The 24,113-nt window shown below is 35.5% G+C and overlaps 1 protein-coding gene across 1 annotated transcript in view; it reads right to left on the reverse strand.

Moving 5' to 3' along the window:
- The window catches only part of nos1apa (nitric oxide synthase 1 (neuronal) adaptor protein a), a 174,623-nt gene that overhangs the window by 30,791 nt on the left and 119,719 nt on the right, over positions 1-24,113 (reverse strand). Inside the window, exon 7 of the mRNA XM_021477186.3 lies at positions 18,747-18,904. Within this exon, the coding sequence (XP_021332861.1) occupies positions 18,747-18,904 (158 nt within the window). The remainder of the gene's footprint in view (positions 1-18,746; positions 18,905-24,113) is intronic.

Genomic DNA, 24,113 nt, shown 5'->3' on the forward strand with positions numbered 1-24,113 from the left:
ATGTTGGAGACCCCAAAACCAAAATATGACCTTTAAAATGCAAAATGGGCAATGTGGTGGTGCAGGGGGTAGCATTCAGTCCAAAGACATGCGCTTTAGGCGAATTGGGTAAGCTAAATTCTCCGTAGTGTAAATGAGTGTTTTTCCCAGTGATGGGTTGCAGCTTGTAGGGCATCCGCTGCGTAAAACATATGCTAAATAATTTGGCGGTTCATTCCGCTGTAGTGACCCCTGATTAATAAGTGGACTAAGCTAAAAAGAAAATGAATGAATGAATGAATAATGCAAAATAGGGGCTCTTTAACAACTTGGATCACTGAATTTTTAACTGGAGACTCAATCTTTTCAGATTATTTTAATTAGTGAGTCTGCTAACTGGGGACTCGCTTGTAAAAAATTATTTGAATGAGTGAATCGTTAACTGCATAGTTGATACTTGCTTTTAACAGATAATTTCAATCAACTGGAGACTTGCTAAAAGTTTATTTGAATCAGTAAATAGACTCATTTTTAAGGGACAGTTTATGCAAGAATGAAAATGTACTCACTGTTTACTTCCTCAAGTGCATCCGAACATTTATGAGTTTCTTTATTCTTTTAAACACAAAAAAAGATATAAAAAAAAAAAAAAACATTATCTAAGCCTTGACTCCCATAGTAGGAAAAACAGATACTGATACTGTCAATGGTTACATTTTTCAAAAAATCTTCCTTTGTGTTTAACAGAAGAAAGAAACTCATGAAACAAGTTTGAAACAAGTAAACGTTGAGTAATCAATGCTTCCATTTGATTAGATTTAACGCAACAAAATAATGAAATGATTTTAACTTTCAGTTTGTCAAGTTTGTCTCAAGTTTAACAGAAAACAAATGCCATTACAAAAACACATGTGTGATCAAATTTCTTATTTCTTCCAGATAAGTTTTTTGCTGTAACCAAATTTCTTTAAATGACAAATACCGAAGAAGGTCAGTACTTAATAATTAATTAAATCAAAAACAGAAAAAAAGAAAAACAAATGTTTTGACCTTAAGGCTTAGTCACATATTAAATTGTGCATATTTAGTAACCAATACTTTATGAAACTGCCAAGTTTCTACATGTTTGCATTTTGCACAAGGCATCAAGAATGGCCACAGGTTTGCAGTCAGAAAAGGAAAGAGGATGAAAACAACAAATGCCCATTCTGAAGGAGTGATTCAAACATATCTGCAACTTTTGGATAAAAAAGTGCATATTTTGGACAGAGATGGATCTTTTTTAATACACATGTGTGTGTTTGTGTTTGTGTGTGTGTGTGCATGCCCACATATGGACTTCATTTTGAAAGGCCGTGTTCATACAAAAATCTGTAAATAAAGGTATACTTTGTGCTTAAGAAGCAGAATCTTTCAGTGACAAAATACTATTGCGATTTATAGTGTACACAGCTATTATTAAAACATATTACCTTATTATATTTCATTATTTTACAGCATCTGCTGAGAATTTAATAAAAGAGAATGATTATTAAATAACCTTACTGTATAATAATATAGGTGCTACAGCTTACATAAAGGTCTTATTTTCTGAAATGCCACAGCAGTTGACTTGGATCGTCTAGAGCTAGGGGAGCCTTTGCTCTAATTATATCTCTTCTGTTCCCATGTGAATCCATTTTTTTTTTTTTTTTACTGGTGTGATGTTTTTCTTTTTTTCCCCCCAAGTTTTTTAGGAAAGTTCACATGGGTTGTGCATTGAGGACAAGTACAGTATATAAAACTCCATGTAAGAAACTCTTGGCTTTTTAAAGATTTGTACACAATGTCATTCAGGCTTTGTGTAGTACTGCCAGACTTCTGACAACCTGCATGAAGTTTTTTTTCCAAATTTACAGCTACTTCTGGACAACAACTTTCTACCTAGACATTTCAGCCCACAAGTGTAGACTTTGTCACAGATTCAATATTAGTTTGGGGTTTTAAAGTTTTCTTTAGCTTTGCTCACTAACACTCTTTATAAAGGTTATATAAACCAAGTTTTCTAAAAGCATGCACAGTCCCGTTTTCTTGCATTAAGCAACTGTGTCAGAAAACACAACTGGTGCAATTTGTTCTCTTTGTAACCGACAGGGAAAAAAATGATGTTTGTGCACCCACGGTCCTGCTGCTTTCAAAAGCTCCAGATTGTTTTGTAAGGAGCATCGGTTGCTGCTTTTACTTTAACAATTTTTTGAAAAGATTATTACTAGGCCTAACGTTAACATTAATGGGCCTAATGTTACCATCATCCTTTCATTATCGAACATGGAATGTTTTTCGCCTGCTCTCTTTTGCTTATAGTTATTTTTGCTAATATATTTTAATTATCATCCTTTACAATACCATTGCTTTAATAGGAGATTAACTCTTCATTTATGTAGGCTATGTTTAGCTGTTTAAGTTTATTGTAATAAAGTACAAATGAAAACTTCAGATGCAAAAACCACAAAATCCATCAGAGCTCTTTTTTTTTGTAAATGAGCATTGTCTATCAGGCTCCTCTGATTAGGTTCAGAAGTTTCATTTTATAGATAATAAATAGGTTGTTTATTAGCTAGTAAATAAAATCACTTTTTTCAAAAATGTCACTTTAGACAATTCTTTGCTTTTTAAAAAGGTAGATTTTCTTTTGCGCCAAAACCAGCTAAATCCACTTGTGGGTTTTTTGCAAAAACTTTTAAAATCCGCCTACAGTATTGTGACAGGACAGTTTAATTATTTGATTACTAATAAAATCACTAAACTTTAAATTACCAAACAAAAAACACATTACACAAACCACATAAAATTAAAAATACATAAATCTGTCAAGTAAGTGGTGGTTCATTCTGCTGTGTATCAGGGTTACTCTGATAAACCAGAGACTAAGCAGAAGGAAAATGAATGAATAAAATCTGTCAAGTACGAGCATTAATCAACAACCTTAAAACTGACATTAATTAAATCTTAACAATCTGTGGTCATTTCTGATATTTGGGATTTAGATGTAATGTAAATAAAGCAATGTAAACATTGCAGAGATTTTAAACTGTAAGCTTGTTAGATTGAAATAAAGTAGTGTAAAAACATTGCAAAACATCAAAACAACAAAAATACGTTATGAATGCATGCTACACTCTCGACTGTTCAGTATGTTTTCCTTTTTCTTATAATGCAAAGAGTTTTGTGGTATGGACATTTTCATTTGCCATTCACTGACATTCGGAAGCGGAATAAAATAGTCTCTTCATAAAAGCCGGCATATCAGCGAGCCGTAAAATTGAAAACATATGATTTGATTCGCACCTTCTGATTGGTTCTCAGAAAATAGCAGCTTTTGCTGGCGTTTAGAGGCTTTTGCAAACGAACTGTTGTTTTTGAATGTGCTGATGCTGGGATTTGGATGATTTGAAGCAAAATATTTGTTAAACTTGTACTACGTGCCTAAAGCATTCACTTAATGTCATTAGCTCATCTTTGGTGGAAGTGGCAATTAACAGCTTTTGCATCTGAACTCTTCAATTTTTTATTTTATAAAAATGTTACTATATTAAAATTTGATTTACCACACCCAATCCAGATCAAATCAAGACACTGCTCCAAGCTAATGATTTTTATTGCAAATGTTGTACTTATATTACTAAAAACAGGTCTCTGTGAGCTGCTGTACCAGCAAAGGCCACTAGGCCACAAGTGATACCACTTCACTTTATATTAAATTTGAATTAATTTCTTAATATTTTGAACAGATGTTAAAGAAAATATTTGGTTTTAATCTTTTTTAACAAATATTAGATCATATATAGGACATCATTGTTTTAAACATGCAATATCAAATAAACAGTTAAAGAGGTTAACCTGTCAATCAGATGCACATAAAAAAGAGAGACTAAGAACCAAACATAACTCTTTGGAAATATAAATGTTGAATTGATGGCTCACTTTTTAATGTTGCTACTAATTAACGGGGAAGAATGTAGGGATGTTTCATTAGCAATGAATATGTATCCGATAGCCAAAAAATACATATTAGGAGGTTCATCTGAGGATAAGATTATTAAAACGCCCACTAGTCAAAACACATCACAGGAAAGTTCGTTTCAAAGTGTGTATCGACTGCACAAAGCAGATAAGCTGACTGTCATCCTGAGCATCAACTCGGATGAATCTTGATTCCTACACGTATCCTTCCAAGCATAAAAAAAACAACTTCTTATCTAGCACACAAAAATAAGATAAAAAAGTTCCGAGGTCTCTGATGGTCTGCGATGCATGTTTCGTACTTGAAAGCAATGCATTTAAAAGCAGATTAGATGAAACAAACTAATCCAGCACTGCCTGAGAACATCAGCATATCTAGCATGAAAAAAAAAGAAAATATGCTGAGTATTACAATGCAAGCCTTTCTCAAGCACACCATTACTATGCTGGTCTTTTTGATAATTGGCAAAACAATGCAGGAGTGCTGTGTATTCATTATGCAAGAACCAAACTTAAAGGGGTGAATGTAAATCAGGATTTTTTTTGCATGTTTGATATTCCAGTCAGACATGAAACAACACACTGAGCAGCATGTGAAATACAACAAGCTTGGGAGCGAAATGTTGTAACTCATGTCTGTAGTCTAGACATATTGGCTGTCCTGTGCAATATGTTGAGGGATGTGTATATGTGAGGTGTTGGTTAAACACTTGTGGACAGAACTGAGGCACTGAGGGTGAAAGAGCAGCGTTTGGCTCACGGCTGGACTGACTGAGATTTGCTAGCAGCCACACAAATGCCCTCATTTCTTTTCCGCTCAGGGCTTTCTTCTAGGCAGATTGCTGAATCCTGTTTATTGACTCTTTTTTTTCCTTTTCTGAGACATCCTTGACTCTGTTAGAGATGTATAGATGGAATAGACAGAATGTATATAGTAATGGTACACACAAATTAGTTTTTGTACTTTTTGGTTGTGTAGACAAGAAGCTTTTAGTAATGGCATTGAGAAGTACTGTATGAAATGTAAACATGTTTGAAATTTGCAAAAGTTACTTTCAATGGTAAACGCAAAAACGTTTTTATATTATAAATAAAATATGTAGAATGGCACATGCTGTCTATTTCTGGAAACACATACTTAATTTAGCTAGAGATGTGCAATTTTTTAAACTTATTCGAACAAAACACGCACGCACGCACGCACGCACGCGCATACACACACACACACACACAGCAATGATTAGGATAAAATGACTATTACATCATATCCCTCCCCCTTTTCAGCTGTTCTCATTTGTCCCTCGGCAAAAGCCCAATTTAATCAGTACTTTTCTATGCTACCACTTGACTGACCTGTCTTCCCCTGAAATGTGGGATGTTTGTTTATGGTCAGAGGGGTCAAATTTTGCTTCATGTAACGGTGTTGTGACAAATAAGGCTCATCATCAAATCATAAAACATTTTTCACGCAAATGGTGAGGATTTTGCTGCTATTTAGAATTGTGACATTTGTAGTGAATTTTGGCCGAATGGCCCATTCATGATTATTTTAAATAATCCTGATTACAATATTGGCCAGAATTATCATGACTATGACCCCCCCATCCCCCCATATTAATAGAGTAGCCCTGATTTTAGAATTATCATGTTTAAACAATTTATTATACTAACTACAATATGTTAGAATAAAATGATTGTGTCTTTCTCTGTCATTCGCTGGGACCTGCCATTATTCACAATATTGACAACAACACAGAAATAAGCATCTCTTTTTCTCTTTTATTTTTATATGGTTGTAAAATAATACATGTGTGGCATGTACAACAGTTTGAATAGCTCTATTTCTGTTTAGTATAGAACAAAACTAAATAAAATCAAAACTTAACTGAAACTAAACTAAATTAAACTAATCTAATCTAATCTAAACTAAACTCAACTAAACCAAAGCAAAGCAAAGCAAAGCAAACTAAACTAAACTAAACTTAACTAAATAAAAACCAAAACTAGACTAAACTACAACTAAACTAAACTAAACCAAACCTAAAACTAAATTAAACCAAACCAAAGACTAAAAAATTGCAGACTGTTGCAGACGAGTGATTCAAATGGGATACAAACACAAACCAGCCACTTTATTAGTTAATTTCTATGATAATAAATATCTAATTGACCAATGAAAGCAACCAAATTATAATATAATAAATAAATAAATAATGAGGGTTATTGACTGAAAACAAAATCTTGTACTGTTCTTTGAGGTTAACTTATAAGATTATCAAGACTTATTGGAATTAAAAAAAAAAAAGTTGTAGGCTATTTCCTTTACTGTTTTGATCCCCATCATCTGAGCGTCCTGTTTGAACATATAGACATAGCTGATGAAAAACTTGAATGTTAATGCTCTAGTAAATATCCTACTCATTAAAAATAAGGTTCATCCTCCTTTTCATAATGTCTTTTGTTGTCTTTAAAGTGTTTTCTAGCTTTTGTGTAGATATGCGACTTGTTTTATTAGCTACTTCATAAGTAAATAAATGGACGGAGCTAAAAATGCAGTCTGTTGAAGCAGGTGTAGAAGCATTATTCTGTAGAGGCGGAGTTTTACTATTACATAATTAAATTGCACATTCCACAACCTGTCGTTTTAGCTGACAGTCTTCAATATAAGCTTTTTTTAGATTAGAGAGAATGTTTTGAGCTCTGAAAGTTACAGGATTTTTTTTTATAGTACAAAGACCTCTTATATGTCAACAGATCAAGGGAATTTTGATATCTCAAGTTCATGAATAAAGCTGCTTTAAAGCGTCCTACCGCCATCCACATGTCGTCTACTGGCTTCATGAATACGAAACATCAAGCTGAAGGGCTTTTCAAGCTAAAAAGGTTCTTAAGGGCTTTGCGGCCCCTGAGGTTTTCAAAGTCAAGCAGCCCTGAGGACAGGAACATGGCATTGGGGACTGAAATACATCGCTCAAAGATCTTAAAAACGAAAACGCTGAGCATGTAAGTGAACACTGTTACCTTACTCCCTAACATGATGGATTTCAAACAACAGTGTCTGGAAAAAATGATGAGAAAACAGTGAGCACTGTTAGAGTTATGACACTGAAAGTTGCCTGAGGGCAACGGCACACCCTAGACAACAATACAGCTTCAAAACGATCAGACAAAACCAGTGTCTCTATTAAAACACAGACCATGTGGATTTCCTCCATTGTCATTCCAGGATTGATGTAGTACAATAACCAGAAACATCAAACAATGTCAAATATCAGCTTTTACGGCAAGTAAAAAAAAATCCCTTTTCACTTTGGTGGCACCTTGTAGACCACCATTAACTACCCAGAGCTGTTAACGCTTGTCAGACACAGTGTGAAGGAGAATCAAAAAGGTCTGAGCCGTTAAACAGCTAACTAATGAACACTAAAGATGATTAAGCATCAACATAAAGCTGTTGACTTTTATTGTCTTCCACGCATTCAAACTAATGTTAAATGCCACTGTCACACATTAACATTTGGATGGAAGTGAATGAACTAATCATGCATTGAATTATGGCGCATCCTCTCAAAATGTGATCTAAATTTACGCCTGAATGATTTTACAAAGACAAAAAGGCTTTGTTATAATGTCTGAAAGATCACAGAGAGCGAAATGCCAAAGCCTTATCAGGATTTAGTCTACACATCTGAGCACAGCAGAAGTAACTGTGTTGATATCCATTCGCAGTTCGCCATTTTTAGGCATCTATTGTTATACGGCTCGAATGATTTGATGTCATCTTTGGTGTAGAAAGTGCAAAGCCTGCATAAATACTAAAATGCCTGTAACAAAGTGTTTATCTGTCCATCTCTGCTTTTCAATTTCATTCTTTGGTAAAGGTTCAAAAGAAAAACAACCTTTTGTGATTCATCCGTGACATTGTAATTCATTGGTATGCTAGGACACTAGATGAAATATCAACATTTTACAAGTAAACTGCTCAGCTATTCTGCAGAGTGCATATTAGTCAATAATATTTGTGTTGCACGGAACACTCAGTAGACTACAAAGAATCGAACTTTTCTAGGCAAGAAGAGCTGATCGCTGCAAAGATCATGCAAGGCAAACATCAAGGTGATACAACCAAGCTAAAATGAAAAAAGCTTTGTGTTTCAAGAGCCTCTGCAGTGCTAGTGTATTGTTTTATGCTTCCTCTCTACTACAATGAAATGATTTTGCTTGCAGGGACAAAAAAAAATGAAGAAAACAGATGTTAATTAATGAATGTAATTAATGCAGACTGAACACGATGTATGGAAACTGCACCACAACAAAACAGATTACTTTAAAAGCTATTTTTGTTGAATGTGAAGAGAGAGGAAGACTGGCTGCCATGAATTTGTCAAAACAAAATTAATATGTAAAATTAGGGCTAGGCGATAAAATCGGTTTTAATAATTATTGACAGAACACCATTGTCAATATCGATAAAAAAATATTTGGTATGTAGTTTCATTATAAAACACTATAGTTTTATTAAAATGTGACTGCTTAGCACGCGCCTTGAAAGCAGTGGCAATAAGCTTATGGTGTACGTCTGTCATTTCCAATGGAGGCGCACAACTTACACGACGCACATATGGGAGCGACACGCACATGTTAAGTAAGTTGCGTGCACATGAACCATGTGCATTTTCCAGCCGCGCAGAGTTGAAAGCATCTGAACTTTTCCGAATACTGCGAGGGCTTGGCAATTCATGTAGGTAGAACTAATCAATGTGCTTCACAAGTTGTATGAAATATACACATTTCAGTTAAAACAGCAGACTAATTACCTCAGACACATAACTACCGCACCCAAACACTGCAACGGCTTTTACTTCTTTCTATAAACGCATCAGAACTGCAACAATGAATTGTTCATTTGTCATCCTCTGAGAAAACGCTTGATTATGGGACAAGCCAGGGGAGCATGAGTGCAAAGTCAATTGTATATGGTTGTAAGAGGCTAAATTATCATATGCATTTGTTTATATGACAAAACATGTCTTTTTGACTCAAGAAGGTCCATGCTGACTCCAAAGGCAGAAACTGATAAGATCAGAGCCTGTTGTGTGGACTTTGGGGGTTTTATGATGTGGTCACATGTTGATTGGTCAGTTTGAATGTCTCACCAATTTGGGCTTTAGTCACATGGTCAAGAAAGATACAAAATAGGTGTAAAACTCTGCTCTGTGTCTTTTCCTGCCCTCTCTTTTCCGTCTCTGTCTTTTCCTGCTCTGCTCTTCTTTTTCCATCTTTTTTGACTCCTCTGCAATAAGGATAACTTCTGGGCCAGCTCTCCTTGTCTCTCTCCCTCCCCCTTTGTCTTCCCTTCTACCTCAGGTAACTTTGATTTTACATTTAAGCTGGGTACAATTTATATCATATGTTTTATCAGTTTATATTTTATCATTTTATACACTCATTTTGTAATTTATTCAGTTGTACCCATAGAGAATTATTGTCATTAAATCATCTCGTTTTCAAGTATTTGTGATTTATTTTTGAATTAACATCAACACTTAATTGTTCCATATTGCAATACAATACAATCACATAATATCAACGCTCTCCCACATTTATAGCTATTAATACTGCCCTTATTTCCATTTTTGGTATGAGATTGCAGAAGAATGGCTTGACTAGAAATGTACTGTTTTTTACCATCATGCTGATAGCTTTTTAGTCACTCGGCAGAACTACAGTTCGAACCGCAGTGGTTAAAACCCATTATTACATGGTCAAGGAATCCATGTGCATGCACTTGTCACTTCATGTCAGAATAACAACAAACGTGAAAATAAGTGCGGTGGCTAGCAGCAGTGAGGAGATTGTAAATAAAAAGGATGTCTATCGATCAATCAATCAATCAATCAATCAATCAATCAATCAATCAATCAATCAATCAATCAATCAATCAATCAATCAATCAATCAATCAATCAATCAATCAATCAATCAATCAATCAGAAATACATTTTTTATTATTCAGTTAACTGAATAAGAATAGTAAAAAAAAGGGGGGGGGGGATTAATAAACACAAAACAACAATCTAAAACCGACACACACCAACACAATTTGTGCTAATCACACATAACTGAGCCAGACTGATAAAGAGAGACTAAAAAATCTGAACCATTAAACAAAGCAAATATTTTAATTACATTGTTAAATGAAATCGAACGGTAATCCAAGACTAAAATCAAAACCACAAATCTTTAAAATCCCATGAAGCACACCAAACAGCCCTCTGGCACCTCTAAAGAGTTTCACCACACCAGGCTGGTGCAAACAGCAATGCGCAGGGGAGGATTTTCTGAAATTGAGCATTAGGCCAAAAGGCTGAACTCATTTAATCATGAATTATCCAGAGAAACTGACATTGCTTTGAAAACCCATTCTGGCTTTCGGGTCCCATCTAGCATTTGAGGCCTGAGGGCTCTTGAGAGCTCGCTTCTGTACCATCACCCCCCTGAAAAAATCCTTGCTTCAAATGCTTTTCACATGTAACAGTCTGATCTGGAAAGACACCATTTCTCCAAAATGGGGAGAAAAAAAGTCAGCTACAATCTTGAGGCCTCATATACAAAGACTTGCGTTGAAATCATACTAAAATATTGCATACGCAAAAAGCTGTAAATGTGCGTACGCAGTTAAAAATTCAGATCTATGAAACACTGCGCAAGCCAAATAACACCCATTCTCTTTGTACATCCGAATGAACGTGAAAGTGAGCGCACGTGCACGAACGCAAATCCCCTCCCTGCCATGTGCACAAGCGCAAATCCTTTCCCTGCCCCCTCCCCCGTATGAATATGCTAATTACTATACTTTGGCAAAAAACAATGAAAAAGCAATGGCAAAAGCAAACAAAAAGAAAAACTTTGAACAGAATGTGTTTTTGAGGTGCTGCTTTCGGAGGTAGACCGGAAACAAACTGTGTTATTTGAAAGTTTGTTCTCCAGGATTAATAAAAAAAGAACAAAAAAATAAAAAATAGAGCGAGAGAGTTTAGCTGACGCGGTTAACACAGTGGGGTCTGAACATTGCACTGAGTGGTTTAAAAAAGAAATAGCGCGATGTAAAGCTGTAAAATTTTATGGTATCTTTAACAGCGTGAGTGTCGTAGCTCGGAAACGCATGGCAACATGTTTTGACACACGTCGATCGCTCCGATTCATTGGGCATACCGGCGACTGCGGCAAATTGCGCTTTAATGTTTGGCTGGTCAACTGCATGGTATGGAAACCTTACATACCTGCAAGACATGCAGATGAACCTGTCTCAGACAGCTGCCATTACACGGCTAAAAGATACTTTGTAGTGTGCAATTAACACAACTGCCTCTAGGAGTCGCCAATGGAAATAAAACAGACACACACAAGAAATGAACATACGCCAGGCATAAAGTTGGCGTAGACCAACGCACATTTTCATGTTCATTTCATCGTAAATGTAAACGTTAGCGTGAAATCTGGCGTACGCAAAGTTTTTGTGCGTGAGCAGGGTTGATACATGAGGCCCCTGGTCTTTTTTCAAGTTTGGGATCAGCAAGATGTTTAAGATGCTTTTTAAAAAGTATGTTTTGCTCACCAAGGCTATATTTCTATGATCGAAAATACACTGAAACTGTGAAATTGTGACATATTACAGTATTAAACAACTTTTTTTTTCTTGAACGTGGTTTTACATTCTTTAATATCGTCACCAGTGACACATGATCTTTCAGAAATCATCATAATATTCTAATTTGCTGTTTTATTATGATTAAATATTGATGATAATAAGAATCATCATTAATAATTGGGTACCAATGGGTACACCTTTTTCCTGCTTCATAGAATTGCGGAAACTGTGACACATTTTACTATTTAAGCTTCTAGGAAGAATAGAAAGTTAAAAAAAATGTGCTTTATTAAAAAATGAACAGCCCAGCAGAGAATAAATGTCTCCTGAGCAGCAGATCATTACATTAGAATGATTTCTGAAGGTTCATTTGACACTTAAGACTGGAGTAATGATGCAGAAAATGACAGGAATAAATCTTAAACTAGATTCAGGAAGAAAAGAGTTATTTTAAAGTGCACTAATATTTCACACCTTTACAGATTTAATGCATTTTTGATCAAATAAAAGCAGTCTTGGTGAGAAAAAATAGTTTTCTTTGCAAAACATTTTTAAAAATCTTGTAGTGTAAACGCACACAAATTCAGTCTGTGATGTCCACCTCCTCTGGGGTCTGGCTGGTTTTTGAGTTATCTTTCTTAAATTCAGGAAATGTATGTGTCCTGTAACTAAAAGGGGAAAAAAATTCCTGGCAGGAGCCTGGCTGTTTGCTGGACACAGATAGAAGATAAGATCAGAGCTGCACAGTCGCCTCATTTCTCTGTATTTGAAATGTGAAATTCCCACAGTGCTTGGCTGCCACAGAGTTTCTGACACTGGGTAAAGATCAGAATTGTCGAAGAGGGCCACTAATTGCTTTCATTAGTTATTCAGCAACCGTTTTGTCCAGCAATCCTCCAAAAGCACACTGTGGTCTCATATAAAGTGGGATGCAACTACTTGTGCACACTAAGAATCTCTTGGGCATTCATTACCAAAGCTCAGAAAGCAATGCCATATAAACAGGTGTAGAAACTCTAGAAATTGTCTTTTTATTAGAGAGCATCTGGAAATGTCCTATAAACAATATGTTGGGGTGAAACAAAGACTTGTTGTTCTAATTAACTGCCTGCAGGAAAGGAAACACAACAAACATTGTAATTTGTTCTAATTTGCATATTAAATTAACCCACACAAAAACACAGCAAAAATGAACCTATAAAAATGTTGTTTTGATGTCACGAAAACTAGTTATTCTATATTTAAAGGATAAAATATTTCAAGTTATGAAAATAAATAGATTTGTGCAATGAAAAAAAAAACATTTAAAATACTGTAATATGATAAAAAAAAAAATAATGGAAAAAGATTTAATTATAAGTAATCTAGGGCAGCACGGTGGCGCAGTGGGTAGCACAATCGCCTCACAGCAAGAAGAACACTGATTCGAGCTGGTTTCCAAAACTGTCCAAAAACATGTGGTATAGGTGAATTGGATAAGCTAAATTGTCCGTAGTGTATGTCTGTGAATGAGAGTGTATGGATGTTTCCCAGTGATGGGTTGCAGCTGGAAGGGCATCCGCTGCGTAAAACATATGCTGGATAAGTTGGCGGTTCATTCTGCTGTGGCGACCCCAGATTAACAAAGGGACTAAGCCGAAAAGAAAATGAATGAATGAATGAATGAATAAACATAAGTAATCTTCAAGTCGCAAATAATAATAAAAAAAGTTATAAACTACTGGTAATATAGAAACGTCATAATTATTTAATCAACTAATTTACAGAAAATGGCAATAGATCAATATAAAATTTCATATATTTTCAAACCTTAAATATTAGGAGTAGGGCTGCACGATTCTGGCTAAAATAAGAATTATGATTTATTTTGCTTAAAATAAAGATCCTGATTTTCTCAAGATTCTGTAGATGTAAAAAAGGGTAATACGAGTTGGCTATTATTATTGTTATTCTCAAACATATATGGTAAAACAACAATAATAATATTAGGCCTATGTTTATGTCTACTGTTGGTTTAAATGCTAACTTTTGTCTTGATGTGGAATGGGGGACTTTAATAGACTTTAAATCTGTCCTGTTTGTTAACTCACAGTAAAGTGACGACATCGCAATGCAACTACTCATAATTCTAAAGTTGAATTATTATGTTGGAGACATTGTGACAGTATGCTTGCAGTCTGTCATTGACAACTATATTAGACCATTTTTTTACTGGTAAAATGAGACATTTATCATTTTCAGATCCCCTCATCAGATTCAACATTATAGGCTAGAGTAGTTGATACTGTTACACGCGTATTCTCATGCACAACACTTTCTGTTTGCTATGAAAGAAAAAAAAAAACAAATCAAATGCTTGTCGTAATCATAACTCTAAAATGTTGTATGAACATTTAAATTATGTGTGCGCTTTTCGTTTCACTTTTACTGCTGAGTGACTCGTCATGGCTGACGTCACTTAAAAAAACAATAAAAAAAACATACATGCACATCATACTTTCCGTGCGACTTCCAAACGATCACTCTGTGCGACAAACTGAATGTTATTTACAACGTTATTATTGACAGCCTATGCAGGCTCTGTTCTCTAAAGTAGATATCATTCTAAGGTGCGCGGATCCTCACAGAGATAAAAAAAAAAAAACAGCTCAAGGTCAGCTCAAGTGATTTTGCTGTCGCAAACACATTATTACACAAGAATTATACCTTATAAATACAGTATGTGACTCTTTCAACACCATTTAGAGGTGTCCACGTAGCATGAGCAATGTGTATAAAACAATGTGAAGACTTGTGCGACTTATTGCTTCTCTCCTGACTTTGAAAATATAATAAGATTGTGTCGTGGGTCGAATCGAGATTGTGATCTTTTTCCGATTAATTACGCAGCCCTTATTGGGAGTTTGCTTGCTCATTTCTGCTTGCTTTATTTTTCTGGATCCTGAGGTTCTGTACTATTTCAAAGGAAAGCATTAAGGACAGCACACTCATTCAAATGTTTTGAAAACATTGTTTACCTTAATAATTAGCTTAAGGCTCATGTTTATACTGGAAGACAGAACAGGCACATACAATGCAGTCACCAGACGACACGAAGAATCTCAACGCTTCACCAGAACAACTGACTGTAGGCTTGCTGAACAGTTTTGACACTTGTACCAGCCCTAAAAACAGCATGAACTCCTACACAGACAGTCCATATCCGCTCCACAAGTCCTCGAGGAAGGCATGAGTATCTGCAGTGTACAGGAATCTGAAATGATCTGTTTATGTAGGAGTGTGACAGCCTGCTCTCAAAGGCTTTATGTATGAAGACATTTGCGGAAACTGGAAATTTAAATAGCTTTTCTAGAAGTGCCAAATGCACATGTGTATGATTCACTTGTAAAATGACACTTCTTTTACAAAGCAACAGACATTTAAAAGACTATATTCTGTTATGTTGTCACAGTTGGTGTTTGGAAAGTGAATTTACTGGCATTCACAAATTGTCCTATTCATGAACCTGCAGTAAAGTACTGCATGCAAGCTGTCAAAGACTCAATGAAAGAATATTAAATATCAGTGGGTTTCATTCAACAAGTAATCTACACCTTTGATAAATATCCAGTAAAATGAATCAGTATATAAGCAGTCGCTTCAAAATTCTGGACAACTTTTAACAATATGGCTGATAAACAAAGTCACCAATGTTATGAATCCATATTATAATATATTCTACAGTAAAAGTCTTTTGTCGATATATTTTTTATCAGTTGGTCTCATATAGTATATTTCACTCCCGATCTCGTAAATTCAAGGTAGTCAAATGCATTGTAAAATATTACAATTCTGGCAGATGACTTTTTTATGGCAGATAAACGGTTTCATTTTATATTATCTGAGCAAAAAGCAATCGTAAATCTGCATCATGATTCGCAGGGACACCTGCTGAAATGTAATTCAATGTAATAATAGTTTGTACCCCAAAACCTTGCATCAAGCGTATTCAGAACTAGAATCATTAGATGATAGATTAAAAGACTAATTAATATAACTTATTTGCTAATAAATAGTGTCGATAAATAGCACTTGGCTGGGTCAGTTAGCATTTTTGTGTGGAGTTCGCATGCTCTCCTCGTGTTCGCGTAGGTTTCCTTCAGGTGCTCCAGTTTCCCCCACAAGCCTAACATGCGCTACAGGTGAATTGGGCAGGCTAAGTTGTCCGTAGTGTTTGTGTGTAATTGGGAGTGTATGGATGTTTCCAGCTGCAACCCATCACTGGCATCCACTGAGTAAAACATATGCTGGATAAGTTGGCAGTTCATTCCACTGTGGCGACCTCTAATTAATAAAGGGACTAAGCTGAAAAAATAAACTGAATGAATGAATGCTAATAAAAACTAATGAATAATAGTAAGGAAACAAAACCACAATGGTCTAATTTTCAAATACAATTAAGCCCAAGGCCAAGAGGAAAAGACACATTACATATACAATATTGCATTATAAGGGAGCTTCCGCACTAGCACTTTTTCTCAAGTCTGTTTGAAATAGGTTCTGTAGGTAATGGTTCTTGAAAACACCAGCATGTTTCGCTTGCACAATTGTGCTACGTCAGGTAAGTGAGCCATTATGAATCATGTATGGACTGGTAAAACTTTATGCGTTAACTTGCTTTGCTGACAGGTGTAACTGATGCCCTGCAAGCAGAGAATGTATTTCTAACTTCTGCAACACTTCGTATCTCTATGGTTTCTCCATTTGGCATTAATCTTGCACAACATAAAACAGTAAAGCAAGAAAAAGTTAGTTTGCTCAAAACACACTTTAAACCATCTTCCGCCTCTTGCAATAACTAATAATTGTTAGTGATCTTAAGTGGATTTTGATTTTATAATGGGCAGATATGCATTAATTGTAGCATTTTTTGCAGCTATTTAACTGAAATAAATACACAACACAATGCACCATTTCAAGCTATTTAGATGGTACATTTCAGTGTAAAATTTGAATATATAGTATTTAATATAATAAAGGCAACACGGTGGCACAGTAGGTAGTACTGTCATCTCACAGCAAGAAGGTCGCTGGTTCGAGCCTCGGCTGGGTCAGTTGGTGTTTCTGTGTAAAGTTTGCATGTTTTTCCTGAGTTTGCACGGGATTTTTCCGGGTGCTCCGTTTTCCAAAAATAGTCCAAAGACATGCAGTATAGGTGTCTTGGGTTGGCTAAATTGTTCATATTGTATGAGTGTGAATGAGTGTGTATGGATGTTTCCCAGTGATGGGTTGCAGCTGAAAGAGCACCCACTGCGTAAAACATAAGCTGGATAAGTTGTCGGTACATTCCGCTGTGGCAACCCCTGATTAATAAAGGGACGTAAAAAAGAAAAGAAAATGAATTAATTAATACTGTATATGAAAATGAAATGAAGTATAATGAAGTAAATGTAATAATTAATGTTCCATTTTAGTTCATTAATGATATCAAAATGTCTTTTCTAGATCAATATAAAATAAAACATTTAAGAAAGAAAGAAAGAAAGAAAGAAAAAAAGAAAGAAAGAAAGAAAGAAAGAAAGAAAGAAAGAAAGAAAGAAAGAAAGAAAGAAAGAAAGAAAGAAAGAAAAAAATCACCCTTTAACTTTCCCACCAAGAAAAAAATGTTTGGATCACATTTCTTAACTCCTAATGGCGGTAGTTAACACATTCAATGCATTTTTTTCAACACATCCCATCATTTCTAAAGTATCAGCCTCAACCAAATGGTAGATTTGTTGGTTTATGTTAAAAGTATCGGAATTAATACATATACTATAAAAAAATCTATAATTCTTTTAAGATTCTCATTTAACATATTTTCTTGTTTTTTTGTTTTGTTTTTTTTTTTCCAATAAAACCAAAACGAAGTGTAGTAATGCAACAGGATTACGTTTGTTTGTTTTTTTTTTTATTTGTAAACCAACAATGAAACCATTATTTAAAACAGTCATTAAATTTCTTTTACACTCATTATTTAAAAGCTGGAAACCTAGAACCATTGACTTCCATAGTATTGTTTTTTTTCTATTATGAAAGTCAATGGTTACAGGTTTTCAGATTTCAACTGAATAACGAAACTCAAAAAGGTTTGGAACCACTTGAGGGCAAGTAAATAATAAATGTTCAGTTTTGGGTGAACTATCCCTTTTAAAGTCATGCTCAAATATTCAAAATAATTTATTAACCACCCTGATCCTCACAGCCTAGCCAACCCCAAAACCTCATTGGATAACATTCCTACTTGTGCCAAACTATTTGAAACCATCTTAAAATCAGAACACAGTGCACCTCTTTGGTGGATGGCGTGGGAGCTTTCTCTTGCACAGTAAGTAAAACTTTCGGTCTGGCTTATAAATCATGGAGCGATCATCTGAGACAACCCAAACATTTCTGACATTGTAATTTCCTGAGGAGAAGAGTGTCTTATCAGCCTCAGACATGACTCCAACCGCCACAGACACTGATGTAAAAAAAACTCCCACAAAATTATGCCTGAGCAAAAAGATAAACAGCTACGCCGAGGTACAACAAATAGCCAATATGGCCAACAGAGAGCCTGCATTCAATGTGACGAGTGCTATTTTTAGACTCCCTCAAATCCTCAACTCTATTAGACTGCTTGTCATTTCAATGATCCAGATGGTGAAACACATCAATGGAGACGATCCCGATGCAGCAATCCTCCAGTACCTTGTTTGTTACGTTTCTCTCTTTAACACTAAACTGTCATTACCATAATGATTGTCTTGAAGAATGTCTCAGCTAGTCAGGGTCACACTATCATTACATAATCCTTTGCAGCACAGCGGTTTTCACACTACAAGATTATGCTAATGGGCTTATAGCTGCATTTGGACCACAGGCTGAATGCAGCCTTGAGCATAAAACAAACCTAATCTGCAAAAAACAATGAATATGCGCTGAATAACCTTCCCTCGATTACTAGGGTTAATTGGAAGATTCTGTGCAAGGGATGCTAGTAACTGCTAATACACAACACTTTAGCAAACTACTTTGAGAGATGGGTATTGTAGAAGACTGTGGTTAATTATTGATCGAATAATTAAGTGGGCAAGCGAGCTGCAGCTGGATACCTTTTTGTCCTTGCTGACGTCTTCGTCTTTCTTGGCCGCATCCAGGTCAGTGACTCCGCGGCTGAACTCGTCCATTGTGCTGTCGGGGAGGGGAAGCTCCTCTGCATCAATGTCAGTCTCATCTGCAGCAGGCTTTTCGGCCCCCGTGAGCTCCCGCCCTTTAGAGAAAAACAGTTCATCATGCTAAATATATTTATTTTTGGAGCTGGAAAAGACTGATACAGGGATTAAAGCAGATGTTTGCTGAAAATTAATCGGCCATCGTTAACTTAATTAACTTGTGATGTTTATGAAGGGAGCAGGATGATTTGGTAAAAACAAATACTTAGATTTTATTTAAGATTGCTTGATGGATAAAACATACTTTTTTTGATTTTTTATAAAAATATTTAACTAGTAAGTTAAAATAAATAGTAACATCATTCAAATAGCAGCATCTTCATAAATAAACACACATAAAATACATAAATATTCAGCTTTTCACTTATTTGGGGTCAGTAATTCAAATGTAAAACAAATAAACTTGTTTTCCAGAAAAGTTTCATGAAATTACCTGACAGGAAAATATAAATAAAAGTTATCAGGCAAAATATACAAATAATTTTTTAGAGGTCCATTTATAACAGGGGTCACCAACCCTGTTCCTGGAGAGCTACCTTCCTGCAGAATTCAGTCCTAACCCTGATCAAACACACCTGAACCAATTAATAGTACCTAAAGCAGCACTTGATAATTACAAACAGGTGTGTTTGATCAGGGTTGCAACTGAAATGTGCAGGAAGGTAGCTCTCCAGGAACAGGGTTGGTGACCCCTGATTTATAATGACAAGGTATGACTTCAGTTGTTGTTTGTCATCCACTCATTCATTCATTCATTCATTCATTCATTCATTTTTTTTGGCTTAGTCCCTTTATTAATCTGGGGTTGCCAAAGCGGAATGAACTGCCAAGTTATACAGGACATGTTTAACACAGCGGATGCCCTTCCAGCCACAACCCAACACTGGGAAACACCCATCCACTCTTGCACACACTTACATACACTACTATTGCTATTACATATGGATTGATTACTGTAACTCGCTTCTCTCTGGCATTCCTGATAAACAACTTCATGGACTACAGTTGATTCAGAATTCAGCGGCTAGGATAGTTACCTGCTCGCGTACTTCTGATCACATTACTCCAATTCTCTTTTACCTGCACTGGCTTCCTGTTCACTATCATATACAATACAAAATCCTCCTCTTAACATACAAAGCCCTTCATAACCTGGCCCCCCACTATCTTTCTGATCTTCTTCATTGTAACACTCCTTCACGCTCACTGACATCATCTTCTGCTGAACTGTTATCTGTCCCACACTTTAAGATGAAGTCATTTGGTGGCAGGGCTTTTAGTTGTACAGCACCAAAGTTATAGAATTCTCTGCCTTTGCACATTTGCCTCTCTTTACAATTTTAAATCTCAGATAAAAACGTTTTTGTTTAGGATAGCTTTTAATGATTTGCTGGTGTAATTTTATACTGATTGTCATTTTTACTGCTTCTAATTTTATCATGTGCTTGTGATCTGCTGCTGTAAGGTGTCCTTGAGTGCTTTGAAAGGCGCCTAAAAATAAAAAGTATTATTATTATTATTATAACTATACACTACTACCCAATTCACCTGTACCACATGTCTTTAGACTGTGGGGGAAACAGGAGCACCTGGAGGAAACCCATGCGAACATGGGGAGAACATGCAAACATGCAAACTGAGCCAGCCTGGGCAAGAACCAGCTACCTTCTTGCTGTGAGGCGATTGAGCTACCCATTGCGCCACCGCGCTGCCAGTTGTTTGTGATCATTAACAATAAATGTACATACATAAATGTCCTAATCCTACATGTTCACTTTCAAAAAATAGAGTTTTTATAGTGAAACTGTAATTTTTAGCCAAAATATGACATCGGTATTAACCAATTTTCCCCAATGAAGCTTCAAGGCCATCCCACAAATTACACACTCACCAGCCACTTTATAAGGTACACCTTACTAGTACCGGGTTGACCCCCTAATGCTTTCAGAACTGCCTTAATCCTTCGTGGCATAGATTCAACAAGGTGCTGGAAATATTCCTCAGAGATTTTGGTCCTTATTGAGATCATAACATTACGCAATTGCCACCAGCCTAAAGCGTTGATAAGGCAGGATGGATCCATGCTTTCATGTTGTTGGCGCCAATTCTGATCCTACCATCCGAATGTCACAGCACAAATCGAGACTCATCAGACTCATCATTGGAAAAGATTTTTTCCCAATCTTCTATTGTCCAATTTTGGCGAGTTTGTGCGAATTGTAACCTCAGTTTCCTGTTCTTAGTTGACAGGAGTGGCACCCGGTGTGGTCTTCAAGGTTTGACGTGCTGTGCGTTCAGAGATGCTCTTCTGCATACTTCGGTTGTAACGAGTGGTTATTTGAGTTACTGTTGCCTTTCTATCAGCTTGAACCAGCCAGGCAATTCTCTTCTGACCTCTGGCACCAACAAGGCATTTGCACCCACAGAACTGCCACTCTCTTGATATGGTTGTGTGAAAATCTAGTTTCTGAAATACTCAGGCCAGCCCGTCTGGCACCAGAAACTATGCCACTTTTAAAGTAACTTAAATCACCTTTCTTTCCCATTCTGATGCTTAGTTTGAACTTGAGCAGATTGTCATGACCATGTCTACATATCTAAATGCCTCGAGTTGCTGCAATGTGATTGTCTGATTAGAAATTTGCTTTAACGAGCAGTTAGACAGGTATACCTAATAAAGTGGTCGGTGAGTGTAATTTGTCAATACAGCCTGTAGACTAGGGACAATTTGGATGAATCAATAAATCAGCCAATGATGGCTTGAAATGCAAATATGGCATCGGCCATTAAGATGATGTTCACTGGAGGGGAATAAATCAATGAATAATTAAACAAAATAAATAAATAAACTCATAAATAACTCAGTCATACTCAGTTTATGATCTAGCCAGTTTATGATCTAGTCAGTTTATGATCTAAATCAAATTGATGGCCTAAAAAATGCATAAACAGAAACTTAACACTTCAAACTCCAAAATTTTATATTAAATAAAAGTGACACTTTGTAATGATTCAGTCTATATATCCAATTTGTGTACATCTTTTTTGTAATTCATCTCTTATTTGTCTTTTACTTAGTCCAGGGTTCCGTTCTTCGTACCTCGCTTAAATGATCTAAGATTATTTGGCAGATCCTGGATCTTTTAATCTTGATAACTGATCTCTCGCTAACTTGGTTCTTCAAACAAGTTCGCGAATCAGATTAGAATGTCTGGACGAACTGATCTGAGATCGCTGCGTGTGTTGTGAAGGACAGATCTATCGATCCTCGAAATCATGATCAGCAATGCAGCGATTGGCTGACGGCACAGCAGCGTAATGACATCATCTGATTAACATTCAATTATCCATGTGAGCAAAATTACATCAAATTAGCAGTAAACGGTTTGTTAAATTTGACACGCAAGAACTTTCCACATTTGTTGTGAGCTGCAGGCTTTACACTTTCATTTGTCAAGACAAGAGTATTCATCATGTATTTCAATGCAAATCAATATATTTAGTTCTACATTTAGAAAAGATTTGCTTTATTATAGTAGCCGTTTTTTAATCGGTGTATAAAGAATAACTGGTTGTTTACAAAAGCATTTTCATATTGGTAAAGGTGTCTGCAACTTTTGTGAAGCATCAAATCACTGGCATATTAACTATCAAAACATGTTTATGACTGCATAAATGTATTATTGCTTTAAAAAAAGGTCACATATTGTGCATTTCTATTATACACAATTTGTTCTAAAGCGATCTAAAAAGTTCATTTCAATAAGTTTTCTCTTTGCACCAGATGGCAGTCTTTGTACTTTCATTTCGAGGGTGCAGATTGCATACGTTTTATTAATATGTATAACTTTATTTATTTTATTAATGACTATAACTTTATATATATATATATATATATATATATATATATATATATATATATATATATATATATATTAAAAAATTATGTATTATTTTCCCAAGTGTATATAACTACTACTGTAAGAAAATATCAGAATTCAGAACATACTTTCTGTATTATCTTTGCTTAAACTGAGCCGATCTAATCCTGTTTATATGAATTGAACCTGCTCCCGATCAGGTTTGACCTAGCAGAACTGTTGCCATGACAACAACTCTCGGATCAGCTTTGAAGAACGAAACGATCCTGGATCGTGTCAAATCGTCAATATCCAAATCCAGCTAACTGAGAAATCCACGTACGAAGAACGGACCCCAGATCCATTATGGTAATTTCGATTTGTGATTATAAAGTAAATACGCCATTTTCCACGTCTAAAGGATCAACAATGTAAAACAATGTTAAACTAAATAACATTTTAAACAAATCCTATATAACGAAGAAAATAACCTTTTTAAACACCCCTTTACAGCGCCATTTTTTCTTTTTCTATGTAAACATGAACTTGATTGTTCAGTTCAAGTTTGACTTTTTTGCACAACCGCCACTTTGAAATCGATAATGTTTGTACAAAATGATTTTGAGATATTTAGCATTTTAGATATTTGCTTTTTTCCCAACAAAAAGCAAACAAAATGAATTGCTATCTGTTTCAGCGATTAAAAAAATAGCAGTATACTGGAAACCAGCAAAAAACAAAACAGAAACATCATTCAACCCAATTGTATACAGATTGTAACGCAAACTCAAGACTAGAAATTATTACCAATATTAAAATATTAAATTAACATTATTAACTAATATTAATAAATTGAATCTTTGTTTAACATTAAAAAACCTGAAACAATACTTAAAAATAAAAATCAAGCAATAAAATCATCCAGCCGTAGCTTATGACATAGATTTTCTTTTCGTTTTTGGAACATGAGAACTACAGAGTGATTTTCCAGAAGTGAAAACTGTTATTTCTTTCTCAAAATGCCTTCATCCATGCAGTTTCTGACAACCTAATGATGTTTCCCATGTAAAGAGTGGATCCCCTGTGGGACGGATGGTGTTACTGATACTGTATGGGGCCCCATGAATGTTCCAACCACACCTTCTCTTGGTCTGTACTGCAGATCTGTATTTCTGGATATGGGTGCTTGACATGTCACGTCAAGCTGTGACAGCCATGTCCTGTGGCGCGACATGCTATACTACATCTAAAACCATCCTGAACAACATTCTTGTATAAATATATTTTACAAATTGAATTTATGACATTGTCAAGGGACTAAATGGCATATTTATAGTCTTTAAACGAATCACAATGTATCTAGATCAAGTAAATGATTAAAAAATTA

The sequence above is a fragment of the Danio rerio genome, chromosome 6 (assembly GCF_049306965.1).
Source record: "Danio rerio strain Tuebingen ecotype United States chromosome 6, GRCz12tu, whole genome shotgun sequence".
NCBI classification, from domain to species: Eukaryota; Metazoa; Chordata; class Actinopteri; order Cypriniformes; family Danionidae; genus Danio; species Danio rerio.